Here is a 25,315-nt window from a genome sequence, read left to right as displayed (position 1 = left end):
AGGCACAGAATCCACGTTGCTTGAAGTCCAGTGTAAAGTTTCCACAGTCAGTGATGGTTTGGGGTGCCATGTCATCTGCTGCTGTTGGTCCACTGTGTTTTCTGAGGTCCAAGGTCAACGCAGCCGTCTACCAGGAAGTTTTAGAGCACTTCATGCTTCCTGCTGCTGACCAACTTTATGGAGATGCAGATTTCATTTTCCAACAGGACTTGGCACCTGCACACAGTGCCAAAGCTACCAGTACCTGGTTTAAGGACCACGGTATCCCTGTTCTTAATTGGCCAGCAAACTGGCCTGACCTTAACCCTATAGAAAATCTATGGGGTGTTGTGAAGAGGAAGATGCGATACGCCAGACCCAACAATGCAGAAGAGCTGAAGGCCACTATCAGAGCAACCTGGGCTCTCATAACACCTGAGCAGTGCCACAGACTGATGGACTCCATGCCACGCCGCATTGCTGCAAAAGGAGCCCCAACTAAGTACTGAGTGCTGTACATGCTCATACTTTTCATGTTCATACTTTTCAGTTGGCCAACATTTCTAAAAATCCTTTTTTTGTGTTGGTCTTAGGTAATATTCAAATTTTTGGAGATACTGAATTTGGGATTTTCATTAGTTGTCAGTTTTAATCATCACAATTAAATGGAATAAACATTTGAAATATATCAGTCTGTGTGTAATGAATGAATATAATATCCAAGTTTCACTTTTTGAATGGAATTACTGAAATAAATCAACTTTTTGATGATATTCTAATTATATGACCAGCACCTGTACATCATGATTTGGGTTAAATGCTATCATTAGCTTGTTTGGCTCCGCTCTGTGGACTCTGTGTAGACCGGGTCTTTCTGCTCAGATGCTGAAGCCGTGGTGCTGTTGTTGTCAGCTGGTTCTGTTTTACAGCAGACACTCTGTACAGAACTGCTGTTTTCTGTTCCTACTTCCTGTCTTTCTCTCCGCCTCTTCTTAGTTCCTCGCTATTTTCTCTCTCTTCCTCCATTTTGCTATCAGCGCCATCAGATCAGGTCGACTTCACTTATTGCAACAGCAATAATCATCCGTGCGAAACAGTGAGCTGTATATAGTTATATGGATTAAACGAAGCATCGACGCAAAGAATAAAAGAACTGGACAGCTCAAGTTCTCTAAAAGGGGTGTGACGATACACTTTGCTCACGGGACGATACTGGGTTCATGAAAACGAGATATTTTAACACTGTTTAATTTTTTTAGAAATCTTCACTGAGGAAATACACGAGTGAAAGTCACAAAATGCAAAACAATGCATGCATTAAACTTACACTTTTCTTGCAACGTGTTCTTGTGTCTGAGTTGGGGCTGAACGATTAATTGCATTTGCGATATTATTGCGACGTAACAAATCTGCAGAGGAAGCATCGACTTTGCACGTTACGCTGCTGTACCTTGCCTTCTTGTTGTACAACGACCTTAAGCTTGACAGAAGCTGACATGACAGAAACTTTAGTGTCACACAGGGAATGAAAGTAGCACCCGCCACCCGCGGGTAACTTGGTGGGTGCATTGTGGCGATCGGCGCCTGTGTCACACACACAGCGGCCACTCAGTGCAGGAAATATCTGTGAAACGGCGTTTCAAACCAAACGCACAAGTCCGAAAAAGGCCCTGTCTGTCCCGAGTTACAGCCAGAGCTGCTGACCAGCATCAGAGGCTGCGGGGGAACTCCGGTGTTGTCGGAGAATTACTAAGCTTGTACAGAATTCACTTTAAGTGCTGCAAAGTGTGTAAACTATCTATATATTGGCAGATATGTTTAGTCAGTTCTGAGAATTTGTGTTTCCTTTCAGTCTTTATCTGCAGTTACATGTTCCTGGCTCCGGTCTTCGGATACCTTGGGGACAGGTATAACAGGAAGTACATCATGAGCGTGGGCATCACGTTCTGGTCTTTGGTGACGCTTGCCAGCTCCTACACTCCCAAAGAAGTGAGTCTGGTTTCACTTTCCCCCCCTGCAGAATGACAAAACACTGAACCCCAGTGGTATAAAAAGGTCACTCGCTCTTTGCTCCCAGTTCAAACTAAACCTTTTCCCTTCCCGATCGTCCGGCAGCATTTCTGGGTCCTGCTGTTGACTCGAGGCCTGGTCGGAGTCGGGGAGGCCAGTTACTCCACCATCGCTCCCACCATCATCGCTGACCTCTACGTGAAGGGAAGGAGGACAAACATGCTCTCCATTTTTTATTTTGCCATTCCCGTCGGCAGGTGGGTTCAAAAACTGACTGTCGCTTTAACTGAGCGGTATATTGGCCTCTCTGGAGTCTGGAGAGGGCAGATGGAGTGATTTTAGGATTTTTATGTGACACTGAAAGATCAATAATAGTAATATATCGCTACGAATGCGTGACATCCACACGCCAGCTATACCAGCGGGGTCTCGCCAACACTTGGAAATGGAAACTGTAAATGTTAAAGAGAAACTGTTAAGTTAAACATAAAATGCCGACATGTGAGTACATTGAACAATGAAAGGTCCGATTTAAAAGTATGCGACTCTATTTTAAAAGAAAAGTTTATTCATTATAAAGATTATTATAAGATTACATAGATTAGGTGTTATTTGTTTTACGTATTATATAAAAATGTGAAAAACCTTGTTCAGCATTCAGCAAATTTTTTCATCTTCTTCAACTTCGGCCAAGAATTTTCATTAGCGCGTCATTTTAAATGCAAGTTTAATTACACAAATTATAGTAAAAGTAAGTATTCAGGTAACTACGGAAGTCCTAAGCGGCCATTCATTAGATTGTTTTTTTTTTTTTTACTCTGTTTTCCCATGATAATGGGATAAATTTCTTGTGATCTTGACATAACAAACCATAGCATGAATACACGTGCGTTTCTTTAGGACAATTTCAAAACAATTTTCAGTGTCACTGTTTAGCTTAATTAGTAGAGCACCTAGTTCAAGGGTTGCATGTCAGACTCCCGCTCTCAATAATAAACTTCTTTTGTGTGTTTTTTTTATTATGAGGGGGGGGGGGTGGCGGCGGCGGGGCGCTCATCTCCTGAGCGCCGATATCACTGACGCTCAGGAGATGGGTACCAATGATCTTCTGAGTAGTTTGAATCGGCTGCTGCAGAGCCCTCCGGTCATGAGCCGTGCACGTCCCATGTTAGTGATGAAGAACTTGGCGAGGGAATCCCGACTTCTTAAGCTTCCTCAAGAAGTAGAGTCGTTTCTGAGCTTTGTCGTCCTCAAACTCACAATAGAGTTCTCTCTCAGTGTCGGTTGATGCAGTGGTGGGTTTATTAAATAATTGGTTCTTAAATGTGAATATTTTCTGGTTTCTTTACTTCATTTTATTACAGTGAAATTACTATCTTTGTTTGGTTGTGAACAAGACATTTATGGATGCCATCTTTGGGAAACGCTGATTGACAATTTCCCCAATTTTTATACACTTTATACAATAAAATGTATGTTTGTTGCAGCCCTAGTATTTATATTTTAACATTTGGATTTATCTACTTTTATTTCTGTTTTTACTGTAAAGCACAGTAATAAAGTTGTTATTTCGTGCTAATGTCAGTCAGCCTGCCTTAAAATATGTGAACTATTGAGCTGTTGTTCCATGTTGGTGTTACTAGTGTTACCTTTTCACTACAGGAGTGAAAATGGATTTTTTCCATCTGACCTTCATATCAATGTGTTTTCTTCCTGTCAGCGGTCTTGGATACATCGTGGGCTCACAAGTCGGTAACGTAGCGCAGGACTGGCACTGGGCTCTGCGGGTAAGTCTGGCAGAGTTCCTCATTTAGTGCCCACATGTGGCCGGGACTGTGTTTGTGATCCTGGATGACGTTTGCGCTCTGGTGTGCCGTCCTCCCCTCAGGTGACTCCCGGACTGGGGCTGATCGCTGTGGTGCTGCTGCTGTTCGTGGTCAAGGAGCCTATAAGAGGAGCTATTGAAGCTCGATCAGAGAGCGACCTGCACCAGACCAGCTGGCTGGCGGACCTGCTGGACCTGAGCAAGAAGTACGTTTAACACCACTCACTTCTAATAACACTCGAGGCTGGATCTCCAACTGGGCCTCCAGGTTTTTGTGCTAATGCGATTAACTGTAAATGATTTGCTCCACTAAAATACAATATTAATGAAGGTGGGCATTATTAGCCTATCCTAAGGCTTCGTACTGTAGTGCTGTAGTTTTAAAACTTTTTATTATTTAAAAACATCTGGAGCTCGTTATTCTGATTCAAGCACTGGTGGGTTCTGGGACTCTGTTCGTGTAATGAAGCTGCTGTCTGCGGTCTCTTAATGGGAACAAGGAAGCGACAGGGTACATACCGTAAAACTTTAATTAATAGCCGAGACCCAAATAGCCGCCTATCTCCTTTACTGGCGTGGTGTGGGAACACATTTTGACAAATAAACGCCTTCCTCAATTTAATCTTTGGATGTCTAAAAATCGTCCTCTTTAGCTGCTTCTAAGCTGCTTAGATTGTTAATACAAATATTAATGTTTAAACGTATGATCAATATGTCAGTGTGGACATGTTGAACATCGTTCGATCGGTTAGATTCTCCACAATTCAATAGTTCAGTTCATTTAAGGGAAACAACAAGCCCCAAAGTCTAAGTCTCATAGATTTACCGGTGAAACCTGCCTGGTACAAGAGAGGAAAGGAAAAAAAGCGCTAGTTAAGTCCGAATGTGTCCGTTCCTTGATTATTTATATTCCTTTAGTCTCTAAGGGTCCATCGATCAAAAGAATCAAAACAACTTTTCATAAATATTTATCCAAGTTGTGAATCCTGTCATGTGAAGTCCGTCGCTCTCTGTCTGCTGACTTCTCTCATCCTGCACCGTGTTGTTACTTCAAAATAAAAGCCGTCTGTCGGAACTAGATCAAATGAATGACGTGTATTTGATATTATTTGATCATTTTTATACAAGCATTATTCTGTTTGAAATAAATAAACTATTTCATAGTAGTTTCAGTTTTGTGCAAAGGGAATTAAAGGCCTGTCCCATATGGACGTCTGTCCCAAATATAGGCGGGGTCAATTCAGTGATTTTTAGCAAATAAAAGTCTGGGCTATTAATTAAAGTTTTATGGTACATTTGGGCTGCAACTAACTAATATTTATCCCCAGAAATTACACAAAAAACCCAGCAAATCCTTACATGTAAGAAGATGAAACCAGTAAATGTTTGGCAATTTTGCTTTAAAAAAATGACTGAAATGGTTAATCAATTATCAAAATAGTTGACTATTAATTTCCTTTCGATCGATTCAGCTCTAACATACATCAGCAGATACTAAGAGATAAGATACTCAACAGTCTGGTATCAAAGCTTGAATTAAGCAGAACATCCTGCATTTATTCCTCCTTTTAAATTAACTGTGCAAAGTCGTTATTTTTTTACACCTTATAAACATAAACCTCCAGTTTGTTTAATGCAAATGACACCTAGCTAAACCACATGCAGTCTAATTTAGTAAATGTTCCCTCATGAAGGTCGTAACGTGTTGATTTCACGCCGTTTGGTGCTGTTGAGCTGTTTGGTGTTGCACTGAAAGGTGTCTAAACCCCTCCGCTCCCTCTCGCACACCAGCGACATTCTCAACCTGATGTAATTTTTTTTTCTTCTTGCTCATTTTTGTCACCAGTAAAACTGTGCATGAACATGCGACAGCCCTGAAGGAATCAAAAAACGAGTGGTAGACTTCCCCAGCAGCATTAATTTGTAGTAACACGACGCTGTTTGCAGTCTGCAGTGTTTGCAAATGTCTTTTGTGAAACTGCTCCAAATGTTGCCTGAACTTTGTGGCTGTGTCTGCAGCCTTCCTCCGTCATGTGTGAGTCATCGTGGAACATGTGCGTAACTGAAACCTGTGTCTGATTGACAAGAAGCCAACAGATTAAACCAATTTAATACACATTGAACAACATTATAACGCAAACACAGTTTTTGGCCCCATTCATCATGAGCTGAACTCAAAGATCTAAGACTAACCACACCAGCCCAGGACCCCCCACATCCAGCATCTTCACCTCCAAGATGGTCTGAGACCAGCAATCGGTTTGCAGAACCACTCCAAAATGTGCAGTTTCACTGTATTGGGGGGGTCCAATACAGTGAAACTGCACATTTTGGAGTGGCCTTTTATTGTGGCCAGCCTAAGGCCTTTTATTGTGGCCAGCCTAAGGCCTTTTATTGTGGCCAGCCTAAGGCACACCTGTGCAATCCCCATGCTGTCTGATCAGCATCTTGATATGCCACACCTGTGAGGTGGATGGATTATCTCGGCAAAGGAGAAAAGCTCACTAACAGATTTTGACAGATTTGTAAACCATATTTGAGAGAAATAGGCCTTTTGTGTACACAGAGAAAGTTTTAGATATTTGAGTTCAGCTCATGATGAATGGGGGCAAAAAGTGTAGCGTTTTATAATTTTGTGCAGTGTATAATATTGTGAATCTCCTGTTAGAAATGCTTTTGTGTTAGCCAGATAATGAATAAAACTTCAAACGGTTCTCGCTGTTTAAGGTTTTTTTCACCAGCTGATCTGTTTCCCCTACAGCTACAGCTTTGTGTTGTCCACCTTCGGATTCACTGCGGTGGCGTTTGTCACCGGCTCTCTGGCTCTTTGGGCGCCAACGTTCCTCTTCAGAGCAGCCGTCTTCAACGGGGACCGAGCTCCCTGTGTAGAGGGAAACTGTGCCTCCTCAGACAGGTAACATACTCGTGGTCGGGATAGCTGGACCTTTTACTCCTGCTTTCACGCAGATCCCTGGTGGAGGAAAAAAAAAAAACTCATGCCATGTTTCTCTTCTCAGTCTGATTTTCGGGGTTATCACCTGCATCACAGGTGTGCTGGGCGTGGCCAGCGGCGTGCAGGTGAGTCGACAGCTGAGGAAGAAGACGCCCAGAGCCGACCCGCTGGTCTGCGCCGCCGGTCTGCTCCTCTCAGCGCCTTTCCTCTACATGGCCATCATCTTCGCTCAGGCCAGCACCATCGCCACATACGTGAGTTCTCTTGGACCCGACAAGCCGAACAGAACTTTACGTGCAACACCTTTTTTAAATTTGACTTTTATTTGACCCAGAGAGAGGGAACACCTGAGGTATTATTTTCACCACTGTACACTAAATAGATCACGTAGGAGAGGTTACATGTGTGAACACGTGCACGCAGGTTTTAAGTTGCTCTCAGTGTTATGGTGTGTTCACACTGAAAGCGAATTTGATATTCGCCCTGCTTTCCTCGCGCGACTTTGACCGCTGGACAACTTGGGTGTTCATACACACACAACACGATAAGCGAATAAACACAACCCGCGAATACTACAGCTGTATGAACCCAAAGGAAACATTTAGCAGTGATTTAATTGCAAAAAATAGTTGAAACTGATGCCGAAATAACTAGAATATGATGCAGATTTGTTAAACATATGAATTCATGCTGTGTCAGGTCTGTCAGCAAGACAGCAGGACAACAACTTTTAAAATGTTTGTTTTCTGAATGGAGTTCGGATCGATCGTGGCTATGCTATGCTAACTTGTTCACAGTAAAGTACAATGATAGCTGGGATAAAGTAACAGACACAACAGATAGATAAATCAAGTTGTAATTCCAAAAACTAAAGTAAAAAGCTAATTTTAATAAAAACGGTTAACTCGGAGCTCCTCCCGCGGGTAAACGGTGTAGTTGTCAAGAATCCAGACCAACTACGGGTGTTTATTTCTCCTCGTGCACTTCCCCGTTCTTTAGCAGCTCTCTGTCGGCCAGCGGATTTGTCATTACACCGCTCGCCAGGTCCTCTCCAAACAACGCTCCGAAGCAGTTTGGACAATCTCACCGTTGATTGGCTTTCGCAACAGAGCGTGAAGCAAATTTCGCGCGAACCAGCGAATGTCGCGACAAACTCCTCTTTCTCGTAGCCCGGAGCGAATTCGCATCTTTGCATTGACTTTTGTAATCAAGCCGCTGTAATCAAAACGCTGGATTCACTTTCAGTGTGAACACAGCTTTACAAAACTTACAGGAAGATAGAAACGGACATGCAGCTAAAAACAAAGACGGGTGAACATATACCTCCTTGTGTACATACAAGTATCTGACTTCTGCTTTGCTGTAGAGTTGAGACCTCAACCTGTCTTCACCGACTCCTGAGAAAACTGTCACGCTCTGTTTTAAACTGTAGATGATGACCTCTGTCTGTCTGTCCCCCTTTCAGATCTTCATTTTCCTCGGAGAGACGTTCCTCTCCATGAACTGGGCCATCGTGGCTGATATACTGCTGGTGAGAATCTTCAGTCTGTTTGTTCCCTCTGATCGCGTTGTGTGGTCGCGGAAGAAACATAATCAATGTTTTTATGTTATTTGGGTCTAAAATTGCGGCGTAAGAAAGTGTTTTTTTGTTTGTTATTGTATGAATAAGTGAAATCTGCAGAGGTAGATGTTATTTATTTAATTATTTATTTATTTAAACTCTTGAATTGTAGGTGAACCATTTAAACCAGCCGGCGTTGATTCTTTCTTGCAGCTGTTCGGGATGCAGCAGCCTGTGTCTCAGGGTCTCGTCTGACGTCCTCCATGTGTTTCTGAAATTCTCTCCCTATGTTTAGTGGCTGCAAAGTGTTAATCAGTACACTAGTAGATTTTCTTGTTTGACCACAACACTGCTGAACAGTTTCCTCGCTTTGGTAAAGAAGATCTGGATCCTGGTCTCCACGGTCCTTTGCTGTAATTTTTGTAGGTAAAAGTGAGATGTTGTTATCTGCGTCTTCTAAACAAGGCAGCAATAGGTCGGATTTGCGGAAAAGTTGTAGTGATTCCTCAAAATTGCAAGTCTGAGTCAGCGCTGAATTCACGGGGATTTGTGTTGATAGTTACGATCGCGACATCGTGAAACCCTGGAGGGAGTGTTTAAATCTTAAATGCACGTTGAAGCTTTTCTCATTAGCTCATCTCTTGAAAAGCAGGTTTGGTTTCATAAAAGTGCGACGACTCTGTTCTCATTGTCTTCCCCTGTTTTCTCAGTACGTGGTCGTTCCCACTCGTCGCTCCACAGCCGAGGCTCTGCAGATCGTCATCTCGCATCTACTGGGAGATGCAGGAAGTCCGTACCTGATAGGAGTGGTATGTACACGACACACACGCACAGCCTTGTGGCACTATGCTCATTGACATAATGCCATCTGTAGCCCTTCACCTTCAGAACTACATGCCTAAACTTAACACTTCATTGTGGCGTTCGCACTACGTGAGTGATCGGTGACAGCGGGTCTCGCACTACACGAGCTAACGGCGGCTGAGTCACCCCTGACGCTGGTCTCCAACTCACGTTTTGTCAAGAAAACACCATAGACAGGATATTACTGGACGAAGCCACCCCGCAGGTTTGAATGGAGAGCAGTGAAGCCAGTTTTGGACCAATAAAATACTACTACAGGGCTACTTCCTGTTGGCACCAGCGTCTACTGCGCATGAACGCGCATGAATCGTGTAGTGTGAACGAGGCTTAATCTGGGAAGGGGATTAGGGGAAACTGGGTTTGACCATCTGATTACTTGAAGAGTTACCGTGTTTCTAATTGGTTTTTTACAAGAACGCATGACAAGAGAGGTGGATGAAGGGAGATGTGAGACAAACCCTAAATATCCTTTTTAGAGGTGCTCGCACGTGGATTTCCTTCAGACTGAGTCAGGCTAGCAGTTTCCCCTTGTTTCCAGTCTTTATGCTAAGCTACGCTAACAGGTTGCTGGCTGGAGTTTTATGTTTTACTGAATGAGAGTGGGGTCAATCTGAACGTCTAACTTGAAGTGATGAAGGCAGGTGAACGTCCTGTCACTGTAGGTAAACCTGGTCTCTGTGTGTCTCAGGTTTCGGACGCTCTGAGGAAGACGGACTCCTTCCTGTGGCAGTTTCGCTCTCTGCAGCTCTCTCTGCTGCTCTGCTCCTTCGTGGCCGTGGTGGGCGGCGGTTTCTTCCTCGCCACCGCCCTCTTCATCGAAAAAGACCGCCATCGTGCCGAGAACTACGTCCCTACAGGTGAGACTGTACGGGTCACTGCAGCGGTTTACAGTCCTGTCACAGATATTTCTCTTACATCCTTTTTAATGACAAAAAAATCTTTGTTTGTTTCAAAGCTCATGAAAATAAAATTCTTCAATCAACTTTATTAATCCCGCTAGGGCCAATTAGTTAACATACAAGCTGCCAGCAGGCGAATATTTAAAAACCCCAAAGAACCCTACAGGGAGTTTAAAAGTTTGATCGCCGAACAGATTTGGAGTGGCGGCTCGTCGAGAGAATTCACCTGCGTGTCCTGGAGAGGCTAGGATACTCGCTGCCCTCCGGACTATTTCACTGTTTCACACCGATGATTTTAGAGCAGATTTTTTACAATGTTGTTCAGGCTGTTCCTGTCTTTAAACGTCACGATTGTGAAACCAACATATCAGAGAAAAACTTAAAAGACTCTCAATAAAAGACTGATACAATCTATAGAGGATGTCCGGCGTGACGGAGAAGGAGTTTAGATAACACAGTTTAAAAAAATCTAAAATCCACAAAACAAGTTGGTGAGGAGAGATGAAAATCTCACAGTACACAAGCTGTGTGTTAAAATATGTGGTTGCATTGTATTAAATGCAGAAGAAAAGTCTGCAAACAGAAGCCTGGCATGGGATTTAGGTTTATCTAAATGCTTCTATAGGCTATTAGAGGTAAAAAGCTTTGCATCCTCTACTCCCCTCCACGCTCAATACGCAAATTTACAGATGATGGCACCAGGTAAAATAAATAATACAAGCTAAAAAATAATAATACAAAGCTTATTTTGTGATTGATGACCTGCCGACAGACTGTATTATGCTGTTATTGCAAACTTAAAGAGCTCAGACCTTCAGAAATACTCCACATACTTCCACATGCAGTAAGAATTATTTTAGGCAATTTGTGTAATTTCATTAGAGCTAATAAGTAAGTTTGACTGTAGTCTCATAGAGAAAGTAGCCTTTTTACCAATTTGCTCTTTTTTTCAAATGTAATATACATGAAATGAAACGGACATCTGGAAATACTTCACGCTGACGTTTGTTCAGTTTGGTTTTAATTAGTTAATTGACTCTATAGAAAGGGGGTTTCACGTCATGATTGACAGCTGAGTCCAGCTTGTAAATGTGGTCGGCCGGGTGTGTGTGTGGGGGCGGGACCTCGGTTCCCCGGCTCCACCCTCCAAATGGTGACACCAGTGCAAGATGGCAGCGCCCGTATCTGGGATATGTTCGCTTGCCATCTTTTAAATACAGTCTATAAACCCAGAAATACTTTTAATTTCAAGAAACTAGACGACCAGTCAGAAGGTGTTTAAACAGTATTTCTGTGAAAGTACAGAAGTTTCACAGATCTCCAGTCCTTATTGCTTTCTTTGTACTACATTCCCTTTTTGCTGCTGTGCCAAATTAAATTTACCCCACAGTGAATCAAACATGTACCATAAATTAGAGGCCCGTCCCTTTTTATTGTCCTGCTGTGGCTGCATGTTTTGACAAATGGAAGCGGGTCTCAATTAGAAGCCTGGTCTGGTTTTTATAGAAGTTCTCTGGATGCATAAAACCTCTTAACGCTCGCCGGGTCGCCTGCTTTAGATGATGCTAAGCTGCACAGATCGCCCGTACTAATTTAAATGTTTATCGGTACTGACGTACATCAGTTAAATTCTCCACAATTCAACTGTTAGTTTTAAAGAAACGTTCAGATTTACTGGTATGGTAAACAAGCGAGACGAAAAAAGTAATATTCATAATGATAGTGGCCTATTATTTCACATGTTTTGTGCGAAAAGAACTAAAGGCCTGTTTCAAATATAAGGCCGGGTGAGTTCAGCGATCAAAGCAAATAAAAACTATTAATTGAATTGTTTTATGGTACAGTCTATAAACCCCAAAATACAAGATTGCAAGACGGCCTAACTACCAGCGGAAGGTATTTTAACAGTCTTTTCACCATATCGAGGCTGTAATGTAACGCAGAAGGAGGTGGAAGAAACATCAAGCTCCTTTACTTCAGTAAAAGTACTAATACCACAAGTCTTCTTCATGTAAAAGAACAGAGGCAAAATGTACTTGGGTTTGTACTCAGAATTGTACTTGTACAGGACCACCACTGCTGATTGGTAACGAAAATCAGTGGGGGGTTTTTTACCAAGCAGGAAGCTCCGGGTCTGAAAAATGACGCTAACGCTGAAGCACATTTAAACCCGCGTCCTCTCCAGCAGCCAGCAGGGGGCGACTCCAGCGGCTGCAGAAAGAAGTGTGATTGTATAGAAGTCTGTGAGAAACTGTTTCAACTTGTCAGCTGATTTATTCCCTCAGTAAACACTTTCCTGATGAGTTCATGGTCTCAGTCGCTAGTTTCAAGTCTTCTTCAACACAGCATGATGTTCATTTAGTAAATTATGGTCCCATTTAGAGGAACAGAGACCAGGAAGCAGGGGAGGCTTTAGGGCGGGGCTGAAATTTCAGAAGTAATAAACATGTCTGGTGGTGAAGATGCAGAATGAATAAACTTTCTCTTGATGTCTGTTAACAGATGACGAGCCGATTGTTGTACCGAAAAGCGGCCGGTCCACCAGAGTCCCGGTGTCCAGCGTTCTGATCTGATGAAGCCTGAGGGAGGTTCTTGTGTTCTGCCTGGTCCAACAAACACCTGTGGCTATTTTTATTTATTTCTTTTAGGACCGTGAACACCGATTGGACTATCTGCCATGCAGACAAGGTTTATTTTTACATTTTTGACATTGATTTTTTTTTTTTTTTTTTTTTATACGTTGCCCGGGAACGTGCCGTCGTCTCAGGGAAACTTGTTTTCTCCAGATGTGATTTTTGACGTGAGCTCAACACGAGGCTCATTAGAACTGGAAAGAGCGGACATGACGTTGAAAACGAACATTAGGGACTCAACAGAAGCTGCTCTGTGGGTTTAGTTTTACCGTTTATTCCTCACTCGGGAGCAAAATGACCTGACCCTTATCTATAAACTGATAAATATCTATCTTACCTTCAGTGGAACTCTAAACCAGCTGATCTGGAATCAGTCAAACATCCATAAAACATAAAGACGACATGAACCACATCATGTAACCACGACCGAACACAGGCTGCGGTCCCAAACCTTTTTATATACAGCACAAGCTTTATAAATCAGATTTCAGAAACATGTGTTTATATATGTTGGAGCAAGTTTTAATCATAACACTAACCTACTTTACAGTTCATGAAGAACCTGAAAATTATAATCCAAGCTGTCAGAGAGAGAAGACACCTCTTACCTCTGTACTTTTTTTATTCATTTGTTTGTCTTTACTTTGAAATGTTTCCAGTGAACGACACCTCTGTTCTCGCAGGTCTGTTTCTGGTTTTCTCTGCGTCGGGGTCGGAGCTCATTGTGGTTCAGAGTGCTTCACCAAGTTGACCCGCGTTTCATAGTTTGTCTCCAGCGAGGGCAGGTAGAGCACACGCAGCAGAGAACGTGGTGTGAACAGCGGTTATTTAAAGAAAGGAACATGGCTTTTATATGAATGTTTAATAATCAAAGTTGTTAACCTCAAATTATTTTAGCAAGTCTTGTTTTTTGTGATCTATTAAAGGAGAATTAACTTGTCACATGTTTGTGTCTGTTTGCACTTGATGAAGGCAACATGTCTGCCTTGGAAATGTGATGTTAACTATCTCAATTTTTTATTAATTTAATGCGCTTAAAAATCACCACAATCCAACATTTAGTTTTATTATTTAAGCTTTGTTTTATCAGGAAAAGTTCCTTTGAGACTGAATCTATTTTTTACAAGGGTGACCCGGCCAAGAGGGCAGCACCAATAAAAGACATGTCAGCAAAGTTTAAAATAAAAACAATACAAAAAACCCCACAAATATTTGAAAGACAGATGGAGACGCATACATGTACTTTCTGCTTACAATCTCACAAAGCAAGGCTCCACATTTTATAGGTTTAAAACTAGGGCTGGGCAATAAAACAGTAATGATAATTATTGCAATATAATTTTCCTCAGTAACGATATTACAAATGTTCAATATATCGTCAATAAATATTTGCTTCATTTCATTAGAATCACAAACAAATTATCACTTAGTTTTTCTATTAAGATGTTTGTTTTGTTGAGGAAAAGGACTGAAAAAGGATTTACTAATCACATTTTTTGAAAAAAGCTTTTATTGGAATTGTTTTGAATGTTTCACCTCAGATTTGTGAAGTGATCCGCTGTTTGTGTTAAACCACAATTACCCATCGGGTTTCTTCAACTTTCACTAAGGGAGAAAAATCAGCCTCGAAAGAAATAACGATTGGACATTTATCCTGACAGTTATCAATATCAAAAGATACCGTGATAACATTTTTGGCCATATGGCCCAGCACTATTTAAAAGTTGCAATTCAACAGCTGTCAGTGTTGAAGTAAGATGGTGATTAATACATTTCCTAAATGACTTAAGTCACAACTCCCTATATAATATATAATATAATACAACATAAAAACTCAAATTCTCCAGTAGCAACTAACAAGAAATTAATATATTTATGTCTATAAATAAGGATGATATAACAGGAAATCGGCTTTACTGGAAACAAAAAAAAAAGTGGAGAAATGTGAGCATCATATTTTCCTGCTGCTTATCTGGGCCTGGTGGCCCAGACTTTTGTTTTCCCGCTTCTCTTGGTGGATCCTGAGGAGTTCTCAGTCTAGACGAGATCCAACAGGTCTGGTACTAACGCTCGCATTAGTGCTGATCAGAGCCCTTTGCTGCAGACGCCGCACCAATCCGCCATTTTTACCCTCACTTATGAACGCACCCCATGATACGACTCCATCACTCGGGGCAGTAACTCACTCCCAACCAGGAGGGAGAAATCCACCAGTTATCTGAGAACCACGGCCTCAGGCTTGGTGCTGACGGTCGAGGTCTGATGACGCGAACAGAACCACATCATCTGCAAAGAGGAGAGACGCAATTCTGAGGTCTCCGAGGACAGCGGAGCAAAACGGCTCCTGAAAACATGTGAGGAACTTCAGACCGGGGGAACAGTACTGCTGTTGCTCAGGAGGTAGACCGGTGTCCTTGGGCAATGTACTGAACCCCAAATTGTGAATGTGTATGAAGAAGTTTTATTCTTTTACGCCTCTGCTGTCAGGGTGTTGAACACTTTGAGTGGTTGTAAAAGCTAACACGGTGCTACACCAGCACAGACCATCCACCACAGTAACAAGAGCAATGAAGATGAAATGATTCACTGCGTGGGAGTCGGTCCCGGACGGTTCTCATAGAGAAGCTCAGGGAAGCGGCAGCGGCTGCTCTGTCACGTAGGTGGGGGCGGTTAACCAGACACGAACATTTACCAAAACAACCGGTTAGTCTTCATCCTGGAAGTCTTTTCTGCCGTAAAACCCCAAAAAAATACAGTTTGACAACCCTGATAAAGCGGAAATCTTTAGAACTTTTTCTTGTGTCTGTGACATGGTTGTGTTTTAACACTCATTTCAAACTGTATTACAGCCGTTTTTCCACATGATTAAACACCTAAAAGTTTAAAAATATTATATATCATCACTGTTCTTTACTGTTGTCTTAGTTTAAACTGCAGGTTTTGGACTTTTACTTGCGTCTGTGACATGGTTGCGTTTTATCGACTTTACTAAAGTAAAAGTACACATGATTAAACACCTAAAAGTTAAAAAATATTATATATCATCACTGTTCTTTACTGTTGTCTTAGTTTAAACTGCAGGTTTTGGACTTTTACTTGTTTCTAAGTTGTGTTGTAAGTTTTCAGAACTTTTAACTCATAATAATATGTACTTTTACTTTAGTGAAGTCGTGTATTTCCTTAAAGGATCATTTTTAAACTGTATTACAGCCGTTTTTCCACATGATTAAACACCTAAAAATTTAAAAATATTATATATATTACTGTTCTTTACTGAACACAATTTTGTCTTAGTTTAAACTGCAGGTTTTGGACTTGGACTTGTATCTGAGTATTGTTACATGGTTGTGTTTTAACGTTTTGGAACATTAACTCCTAATACTTTTACTTAAGTAAAGTCGTGTATTTCCTTAAAGGATATTTTTTAAACTGTATTACAGCTGTTTTTACACACGATTAAAAACAGTTTAAATATATATATATATATATATATATATCACCACTGTTGATCTGTATACCTCCCTCCGCTGCCCAAATCCACGTTACTATAATGTCTTTCTAATTTCACTACATTAAATCTAACAGCCTTCACTTTGGTATAACAGATGTAGTGTTTTACAGAGCTTTTATCGCTCTCTGAGACGGGAGGTCGTTGTTTTAACTTGTCTCTGGGGAAAACGCCCAAATGATCAGAAGCCACATTTTTACCTGTTCAATGAAATAAAAAGAAGCTGATGTGGGCAGAAAAACAACCCAAACTGGTGTCCCCCCCTCTCTCCTCCCTCGTTCATTGGCTGGGGGGGGGGGTTCTCTGCTCTGCTCCCCCCTCGTCTCTCTTTTCTCCCCTCGACAGAAGGAGCAAAGAGAGGCGAGGACAGGAGAGGAGTGAAGAGGAGAGGAGGACTCGGCTTCCTTCCCTCGTTGTGGTTTCCTGTTTGTAGGTGGGAGGATGTTGAGACGGTTGCAGCAGCGTTCACACAGTGCTGCAGCTTTTTAACACCCGGCGACGCTCTGAGGTGTCACAGTTACATCTTCTGATTGGCTCGATGTGTTTCTGTTTGTTTCTGGCATCTTGAGCCTGCAGGCCCTCTCGTACCAATTTCCACCAAACCAGTTGCAATTTTGCGGCTGAAAGAGGGCAGTTTGATCAACCCACACACACCAAATCACTTTTAGTGCAAGCTGGTTGGTTAGTGAGTCACCTGGTAAGTGAGTCAGCCTTTGCAGAAGTTTGTCACTCTCTCCCACTCTTTACCTGTGATCTTGTGCTTCAGCTTTTTTAGTTTTTTTTTCCCCCTGATTTTACACCCCTGACATCTCTTTTAGACAAACGTGACCCGAGTTGGTGGTCGAGCGTCACCTTTCTCATAGGAAGTGCTGAGGAAAGACAGCAGAAGGTAAGGGGGGGGGGGACCTGTGGCGGGAGGTGAAACGAAACCCAGCGTCTCTGCTCAGGAGGTGATTGGGTGCAGCGATGACGGAGGAGAGAGAGAGAGAGAGAGAGGGAGAGAGAGAGGGAGGGAAGAGCCAAGTAGGTCGCTGAAGGTGCAGAGCAGACACCAGATCAGATCATCAGGGAGGAAAGACAGACGAGGTAGACGGAAAGAGAAGAAAGTGAGCTCCAGATATGGCGGATGTTTGGTTACAGTAGTCGCCTCATGTGGACCAGATACTTTGGTAGACACGAGACCAGCCGAAGGCCCCGAAACTTCACCCATCCTCCTCGTCACCGCGCAACCTTCTCTCCAGTCGCCGCTTGTCCTCAGGTGTAGGTGAGTCTTCTGTCATTTTGTTTCATATTCTCAGCTGTGAACTTGTGACTTCTGTGTGACGGAGGAACTTCAGTTTGTTCCCAGCATGCACAAGGAGGAGATGCTGAAGCTGAACACCGCAGGGGGCCCTGTGCAGGTATTCACCATTGGGGCCTTGTGAAGGAGCCAAACCAGCTTCTACTTGTCGGCCCAGAGGCTCTGCAGTGCTCTGCTTTAGTTCACTTTCGCTCAGGCAAATCAAAACGAAAAGTTCAGCTTTGCACAGAGAAAAGCCTCGATTCACCGAGCCACACGCTCGAGTTTGAGCCAAAATACGCCGACCTCTGTAACATCCGTCCGGGGGGAGTTAACAGTTTTAATTCTTGTGTATCTCTGAGCAACTCTCTGATCTGACCAGGACTCCAGACTAAACTATCCACTTTTGTGTAATGGGTCTTTAGTTTATTTGAACCTGACATGATGGCTGCCTGTGTGTTCGACAGTCAGCAGAGGTTACTTGTGGTGTGTATGGACGACACCGCAGAGGCCTCAGGGTGAAGCTGCTGACCATAAACTGCAACCTTTCATGTCCGGCTGGGGGATCTTTTGTTTCATGTCATTCCTCATCTCTCTCTCTCCCCTCATTTCCTGTCACCTCGCTTCTGTCAGCTCTGTTCACCACCAACGCTAATGAAAGAAATGTGGGTGGGTATACAAACACTGCCGGCTCCTATTAGTAGAGCAGCAGAGTGTTAGGAGCCGCTGGGGCCAGTTTTTAGAAATGCAGGTATTAGATGTTCAGATTGATTCCCCTCATGTGTGCACGGTAAATATGAAGCTAGTTAGCTTAGCTTAGCATAAAGACTGGAAACGGGCGGAAACCGCTAGCCCGGCTCCATCCAAAGGTCGCAAAAATGCTCCTGCCAGCTCCTGTAAAGCTCGCAGACACACACGGGTTTCTTGTTTGTTTCGTCCGTGTGAAGACTGAAGTGTAAAATCAGTTTTGTTCAGGACTGTTTCTCGGCTGGGAGCAGTGACTTCCTGCAGTCTTGTTGTCACGTTGAGATTGCCAGAAAGGAAACCATTATCACACAGATAATGAGGACGACGTCCTCCTGACTGAACCTGTTGCAGCTCAGTGTTTGCATCAAATGTCACATTCTAAATACTTCAGAATAACTTTGAGGTACTTGTACTTTACTTGAGTCCATTTTATTCTACTCTTTTTACACGTCTACATTTATCTGACTCCACATTGGATAAAGTGGTTAGAATTAGCGTCGCCTCCTCCAGCTTTCTCCGCTCAACACTTCTAATTTTGATACTTGAACTCACATTTACTTTTACTTAAGTAAAGTCATGTATCTCCCCACTTTAAAAGGATAATTTTAAACTGTATTACAGCTGGTTTTACACACATTTAAACACCTTAAATTATATTTAACTTTACTGAACACGACGATTTCATCTCAGTTTAAAGTGCAGCTCAGTGGAGTGAAAACTGATCAAATCTATTAAACCTCTTATCTGTCTTTTCCTGTCGCACTTCCTTCGCACGTCTTTGACCTTTTTACACTCGCTCCTATTTAAACCCTTCAGTTTGTGTTTTGGGAGAGAGAGGGGGGTAAAAAACACATTAAATATGGAGCCACAGCTCACAAGATGGCCGCCTTTCACACTGCAGAGCTGATTTAGATAAAATGAGAATAAATGTATATAAAAGGGGGGAGGAGGAGGAGGAGGAGGTGTGTGGCTGGTTTCCATGTTCAGGTCGTGTGAGGGGGTGCAGGGTTTTTCTCTGAACTGTGTTTCCAGTCTTTTGGACTGTGGAGATTTTAGTGGAGAGTTCATGCTGGTAAAGAGGAAAGAAAAATAGCTGTGTACCACGTGTGAGATGGGTTTTCTTCCTGTGTGACGCACCTCCTCTGTGATCAGGAGGTAGATTATCGTCATGTTGCTTCTCTGATGCCTCAGGAAAGTAAAAAAAACCACCAGTTATTTCAGAAAATAGAGCAGGGCGCTTTCATCTTTAAAACGTGGCTTCCTCCTGTTGGTTGCTCGGCTTTGCTAAACGCAGACGTGCACATGTTCTAATATCTGGTCAAGACTTAAATGGGATTTATGTGTTTTTGCAAATTAAATTAAGCTGTGGCTTCTGTGAAACTTCTCAGCAGCTGTTGGACGGATCGTGATGAAACGTGGTTCGGGCGTTAATGTTCCGCTCGGGACAATAACTTTGGTGATCCTGCATGTTAACGTGTTCAACACTTTTAAGAGCCTCTGACTGCAGACCTCACGTCCGGAGATCGGAAACGGAAAGACGTTTTTCTGCACCAAAACTATAAAAGTAAACAAGTAAAGTTTATTTAAGTCACAAAGGGCTTTACAAGAGTAAAAGAGGAGAAATGAGACCGTCGGAAAAGAAAACGACAATAAAACAAAAAAGCAACAGCATCGTAAAATGGAGATAAATGCTCCTCATTTTGTTCTGTAATTCAATTCAAAAAGTGAATCTTTAATATATTTATTACACATAAAGTGAGATATTGAAGCCGGCTTACAGCTCATGGAAATCAAAACGTCAGTATCCCAAACTGTAATGACAATATTAGAATAAAGAATTTAAAAAAAGAAATGTCGACCTGAGAAGGGCTCTCTAAACATTTCCACGTTTATTCCAATTTGTTTTAGACGCACCTGAATAATCAAACAATAAAGCGTAAGCAGCGACACGAGGCTACGACTTTCACGGTTAATTCGACACCTTTTTGTTGAGAATGAGACGGAAACCGTGTCTTCTGCTTTAAGTGAAATTCAAATCCAAAAGTGAGACTCAAAAAGTGAAATCAAGCGTATTTAGTGTAAAACTGCCTTGAACGCATCAGGACAGCAGTTGTGTCTGAAGGGGAGGTGATAATCTAATCCTGTCCGGAGCTCGTATGTGGGTCACCCCGCTACACCTCCAGCAGCAATTACAGCCGCAATGACTTCCTGTTTGTTTGTTTGTTTGTTTGTTTGTTTGGTTTGTTTTATCTATCACACAAAGTTAAATATTTTAAAGTGTGAACAGCTGCTTGTCCCTGGAAATTTCAGTTTCGGGTGAAAAATGTTTCTACTAATCTGACAGATGCTAACGTGCTAATCCATAGGCCTGTTTGGGGAAACCAATTTAACATATTTCAAGTGTTTCTAAAAAAACAAAAAAACCCGAAAAAACTCACTTTATATCAGAATACATGTCTCAACATGTAAATGTATGTAAAAATAATAAGTTTGTAAGAAAGCCTTTGCTCCGGGAGATGTCTCTCAGTATTGGGGAATGTTACACTATTACTTTAACTGAATATTATTATCAATATTTAATCTTCTTGATTAATGAAGATACTGCATGGAAGAAAGGAAAAAAAAAAAAGATTTAAAATGAAAATGACCAACATTCAAGTGTTGATTAAATAAAAGAGTGAAGATGGAATAGAATAGTTATTTTTGTGGGGTCTTTATTTTGACATATTTACTGTTCACATGATTATAAATCAAAATATTCTGGGAGTCTTGAAATATTAAATAATGAATTATCCTCCACAGATGCAAAGATTTAGCAGTAAAAATAAATTCAGGTTTAAAAATAAAATCTTTATTTAACCAGAACATGCACATGTGCTTATGTGAGTTAACGGAGGCACTTCCTGCTTCGTTTTCACCCTCGTGTCACGTCAGAGCTGCACAGACTTCCACTTCACTGTCAACTAACAACATAGGTGTTGGACGCTTTTTAAAAAAAAAAGCATCATTAGTTTAAAGCGTTCTGAAAAAAAGCTTGCACCAAGAAATGTTTACTAAGAAGGGAAAATGTTTTGTGGAACATTTATTTGCACAGTAAGAAAAACACGCAGTGCAATTTAAATATAGAAGAAAGAAATGTGTCCAAAAACGGTAACAGAAACAAGCTACTGCTCATTCAAAAACCTGCACCGATCAGTAACTTTAACACTCTTGACACAGTTTCTTCCTGTTCAGGCTTTCTCTGACGTCTTGTTTCTCTAACGTTAGAAACGTTTGCTGCATCAAAACAAGAGGCGGTTAAAGATCTAAAGAAAAGGTTGATTTATTACTTTATTTATTCCTGAAGTTGTTTCCATGTTGTCATATTTTAGGGCGGTGAGTTTGGCGTGTTGTTACCTCTGTGCTGAAGTGGTGTTTTGACGTTTTCTCGTTTGACCTTGGCGGCGAGTTCAATCTCAAAACGGTTTGCAACATTTTCGGATTGAACGACATGTTTCCTTGCAACGTTCATCAACGGGCTTCGAGCAGGCCCGGAGTCAGGGGCGGTGAAAGGGTACAGATGACCCCGGTCCAAAGGCCTATGCAAAGGTCTATGGTTGACCCTTAAATGGGATCATGTTAGACACTTCAATTACTGTCTTTTATAAATAACAAAACTTTTTAGATGTATTTACATGATAAATAAATGTATTATTATCATTAAAACTTATTTCAAACTTGTCATCTGATGACTCGAAACAATAAGGCAAAGGAAAAAGGCAAGAGTTCAATCAGAAGCTCTCCTGAAAAGGTGGGTTTAAAAGCACCCACAGTGTCCTCAGGTGGTCAGGGAGAGCGTTCCACAGACTGGGAGCATCACTGAGGTGAGTAAAGGTGCGACAGTCCTGTTTTAAAGAGGTTACTTCCACAAACAAAGACATGAGAAAATATTTCTAGCGTCTACAACACTGAATTTGGAAATGATGGTTAGGAACTCCCTCTGTGTCACTTTAAGGCTAACGGCCAAAAGCTTCTTTGAAACTGCCCGTGTTTGTATTAGAAATAAGAAGTTGGTCGAGGTGGTGCAGGATTACTTACTACGATCTACTCTGACCTCACACTGATCCCCTGTTGTATTTCCTAAAATCACATCCAGTATAGACCGTTTAAAAAGTTTTTTTGTCTGAACCCTGATGTCCCCTCCACTTTACAACACAAAGTGTGAACGCGTCGTATTTTATCATCTGTTCAATCGATCTGAAATCTTTAATTAACAGCAACGACAGCCCTCAATAAATAGTATTAAACTATATATATGTGAGGGTTTTTTAAGATTTACGTCTTAAGTAGGAACCAATTGGAGCTGAGAGGCACAGACAGGAAGTGGGGAAGTATTGAGAGACGGACAAACGTGAAGGGGGAAAAAAAAACAGCAGACTTATTGTTTATCATTTCCCTTTGTTTGTTTGTTGTTTTTAATGATGAAACAAAGACAATGTTCTCTTCTTTTCAAGACGTTTACGGAGTCTGTAGACGTACTGTTACTAGTTTCTTTGATTCTACAGACAAACCGCTTATTTAAATATGATGCTTTGTTATAGATCTGGACGATTCAATTGGCCCAGAAGCAACCATAAATCTGATATATGACAAAATAAGTAAACTACATATATCGCTAACGTGAGCCTCTGGTGAGAGCTGCACATGTGCAGGATGTTTCCAATCATATCTTTCACAAATCATCGTTTTCTCATGTGAATCAATAGCCACAACCCTGAAACGTAAAACTGACGACGAAACCCGTTAAACACTGCCTGGACTGGCGAGTACATTTTTACCTCCATCTCCAAATGCCAAACCTAGAAGATATAATAATCAGTCCCTCCAGGATTTCGCAGACCTTTTTTGTGATTGTTGAAACCTAAAATGCCTGAGATTTTTTATTATTATTTTAGCTTTTCCCAAAAAAAATGCGCCTTTTTTTTCCTCGATTAAATCGTGGGAATAAGTGAATACTGCAAAGTTAGATTTGTAAGATTTTTCTTAACGGCGATGATAGGTCTCATTTGTAGAAAAGTTGCAGTGATTGGTCCCGAGGGACGACAGGCGAGAGGGAGTTTGCTTTGCATCTTGCAGTTGGAGCCCTATTAAGCCGTATTACTTCCATAAGTTAACAAAACTAACAAGAAGTCCTGAAAAAATGATCTTGTTGCACACGAGAATTACGGGAGCCCTAAGATGCCATACATTCATACATTTTATTTCTTCCATTTTCCTGTGATAACTAGTTAATTTAATTTGTTTTCTCACGTTATTTATAATAATAATGAATTAAATGTGATAGGCCGGAGATATTACTCTGAAAATTGTCCTTTTATCTCAGGAAAACAACACTTGTTATTTCGAGATAATGACATAAATAACTGGTGTCATCCACAAATGAACTCGTTATCACGAGAAGATGAATGCAGGGCTTTGTGTGTTTTTGCAGGTACTACTAACATTTTCAGTGCAGGACTTTTACAAAGTATTTCTACACTTTTAGTTTTAGTACTTTTATTTAATTACTTCTTTCAACGCTGCCATTTTATTTAGAGACTGACGGAGACCATCTTGTCCTCTTCTGTCCCCCTCAGGTGAAACATGGACGCATCCTGGTTCCTCTGGGTTTTGGCGGGCGCCGTCCTCGCCTCCATGGTCCTCCTGGCCGTCGTCTGTCTGCACTGCAGGAACAAAGGCCCGTTAGGTGGGATGACGGCTCGCTTCACGCTGCACCAGCACGTGGTTAACAGCTGCTTAGAAATTACATCCTGTGGCTTTGATGTGGCATTTTAAACCATCACATTAATGTTTTCACACTTCTGATGGTCAACGCTGACGCTGTGGTTTCCAGTGTTAGCTGCTGCAAGATGATGTTCTTATATTTATTTGAATTAAATTAAACTAAAATTGTATTTTATTGTTTGTTTCTTCCCGCCAGCCTCCATCAGGCAAGCTTCAGATGACTACATGCCGTAAGTCTTTTCTCCTGCTGGTCAACAGAAGTTTAAACTTTAGTTTTATGTGTGTTGTGAGTAAAATCTGAGCAGCTGTGTTTCTTTTCCTTTATTCAGGTCCACTAGATTCAGAGTCATCCATCCATGTAAGTCTGAAACTCCTGAAATATTTCCCTATTTTGTTCTAATTCCTACCTTTTTGTCTGAAAAAGTCTAAAACCGATGAACTGGCTGCAAAAACACTGATTTTAACAAACAATAAAAAAAAACCCAATTTATTTCTTATGCAATAACTGGAATCAAAATCAAGTCCTATATTTTGAGATGGGTTCAGGTTAGGTTTGTCTCATAACGTGTTTGTTTAATTCATTAACACTATCAACTTACATGTTTTCCGATATATAAACAAACACAAATTAAAGCATGTGAGAGTCATTTGCTGCATTTTAAATGCAAAAATAGAAGTTTGAAAAGTCACCACTACATCATGAGTGGAAACTGCTTGATGAACAGTACTTGATAAATGTACAGTGGGTACGGAAAGTATTCAGACCCCTTTAAATATTTCACTCTTTGTTTCATTGCAGCCATTTTCCAAAAATCAAAAAAGTTCATTTTATTTCTCAGTAATGTACACTCAGCACCCCATCTTGACAGAAAAAAACAGAAATGTAGAAATTTTAGCAAATTTATTAAAAAAGAAAAACTGAAATATCACATGGTCATAAGTATTCAGACCCTTTGCTCAGTATTTAGTAGAAGCACCCTTTTGATCTAATACAGCCATGAGTCGTTTTGGGAAAGATGCACCAAGTTTTTCACATCTGGATTTGGGTATCCTCTGCCATTCCTCCTTGCAGATCCTCTCCAGTTCTGTCAGGTTGGATGGTAAACGTTGGTGGACAGCCATTTTCAGGTCTCTCCAGAGATGCTCAATTGGGTTTAAGTCAGGGCTCTGGCTGGGCCATTCAAGAACAGCCACGGAGTTGTTGTGAAGCCACTCCTTCGTTATTTTAGCGGTGCGCTTAGGGTCATTGTCTTGTTGGAAGGTAAACCTTCGGCCCAGTCTGAGGTCCAGAGCA

The 25,315-nt window shown here is 41.5% G+C and overlaps 2 protein-coding genes across 4 annotated transcripts in view; both read left to right on the top strand.

Moving 5' to 3' along the window:
* The window catches only part of spns1 (spinster homolog 1 (Drosophila)), a 22,562-nt gene extending 8,896 nt beyond the window's left edge, over positions 1-13,666 (top strand). For both annotated transcript variants that reach the window (XM_046037742.1, XM_046037751.1), the window contains 10 exons: positions 1,832-1,968; positions 2,095-2,246; positions 3,710-3,776; positions 3,878-4,020; positions 6,576-6,728; positions 6,832-7,021; positions 8,233-8,298; positions 9,039-9,137; positions 9,881-10,049; positions 12,594-13,666. In XM_046037742.1, the coding sequence (XP_045893698.1) occupies positions 1,832-1,968; positions 2,095-2,246; positions 3,710-3,776; positions 3,878-4,020; positions 6,576-6,728; positions 6,832-7,021; positions 8,233-8,298; positions 9,039-9,137; positions 9,881-10,049; positions 12,594-12,664 (1,247 nt within the window). In that variant the 3' untranslated portion in view covers positions 12,665-13,666. The remainder of the gene's footprint in view (positions 1-1,831; positions 1,969-2,094; positions 2,247-3,709; positions 3,777-3,877; positions 4,021-6,575; positions 6,729-6,831; positions 7,022-8,232; positions 8,299-9,038; positions 9,138-9,880; positions 10,050-12,593) is intronic.
* The window catches only part of lat (linker for activation of T cells), a 22,194-nt gene continuing 9,607 nt past the window's right edge, over positions 12,729-25,315 (top strand). The window contains exons 1-4 of one of the 2 annotated variants that reach the window (XM_046038081.1): positions 12,729-12,779; positions 23,874-23,983; positions 24,218-24,251; positions 24,351-24,379. In XM_046038081.1, coding sequence (XP_045894037.1) covers positions 23,881-23,983; positions 24,218-24,251; positions 24,351-24,379 — 166 coding nt within the window. In that variant the 5' untranslated portion in view covers positions 12,729-12,779; positions 23,874-23,880. Of the gene's footprint in view, positions 12,780-17,382; positions 17,497-23,873; positions 23,984-24,217; positions 24,252-24,350; positions 24,380-25,315 lie in introns of those variants that run through there. The other variant, XM_046038071.1, reaches the window with a different exon arrangement.

Source organism: Micropterus dolomieu, linkage group LG02, assembly GCF_021292245.1.
Source record: "Micropterus dolomieu isolate WLL.071019.BEF.003 ecotype Adirondacks linkage group LG02, ASM2129224v1, whole genome shotgun sequence".
Classification (NCBI taxonomy): Eukaryota; Metazoa; Chordata; class Actinopteri; order Centrarchiformes; family Centrarchidae; genus Micropterus; species Micropterus dolomieu.
Note: the sequence above shows the minus strand (reverse complement) of the source record. Positions and strands in the feature narration are given on the sequence as shown.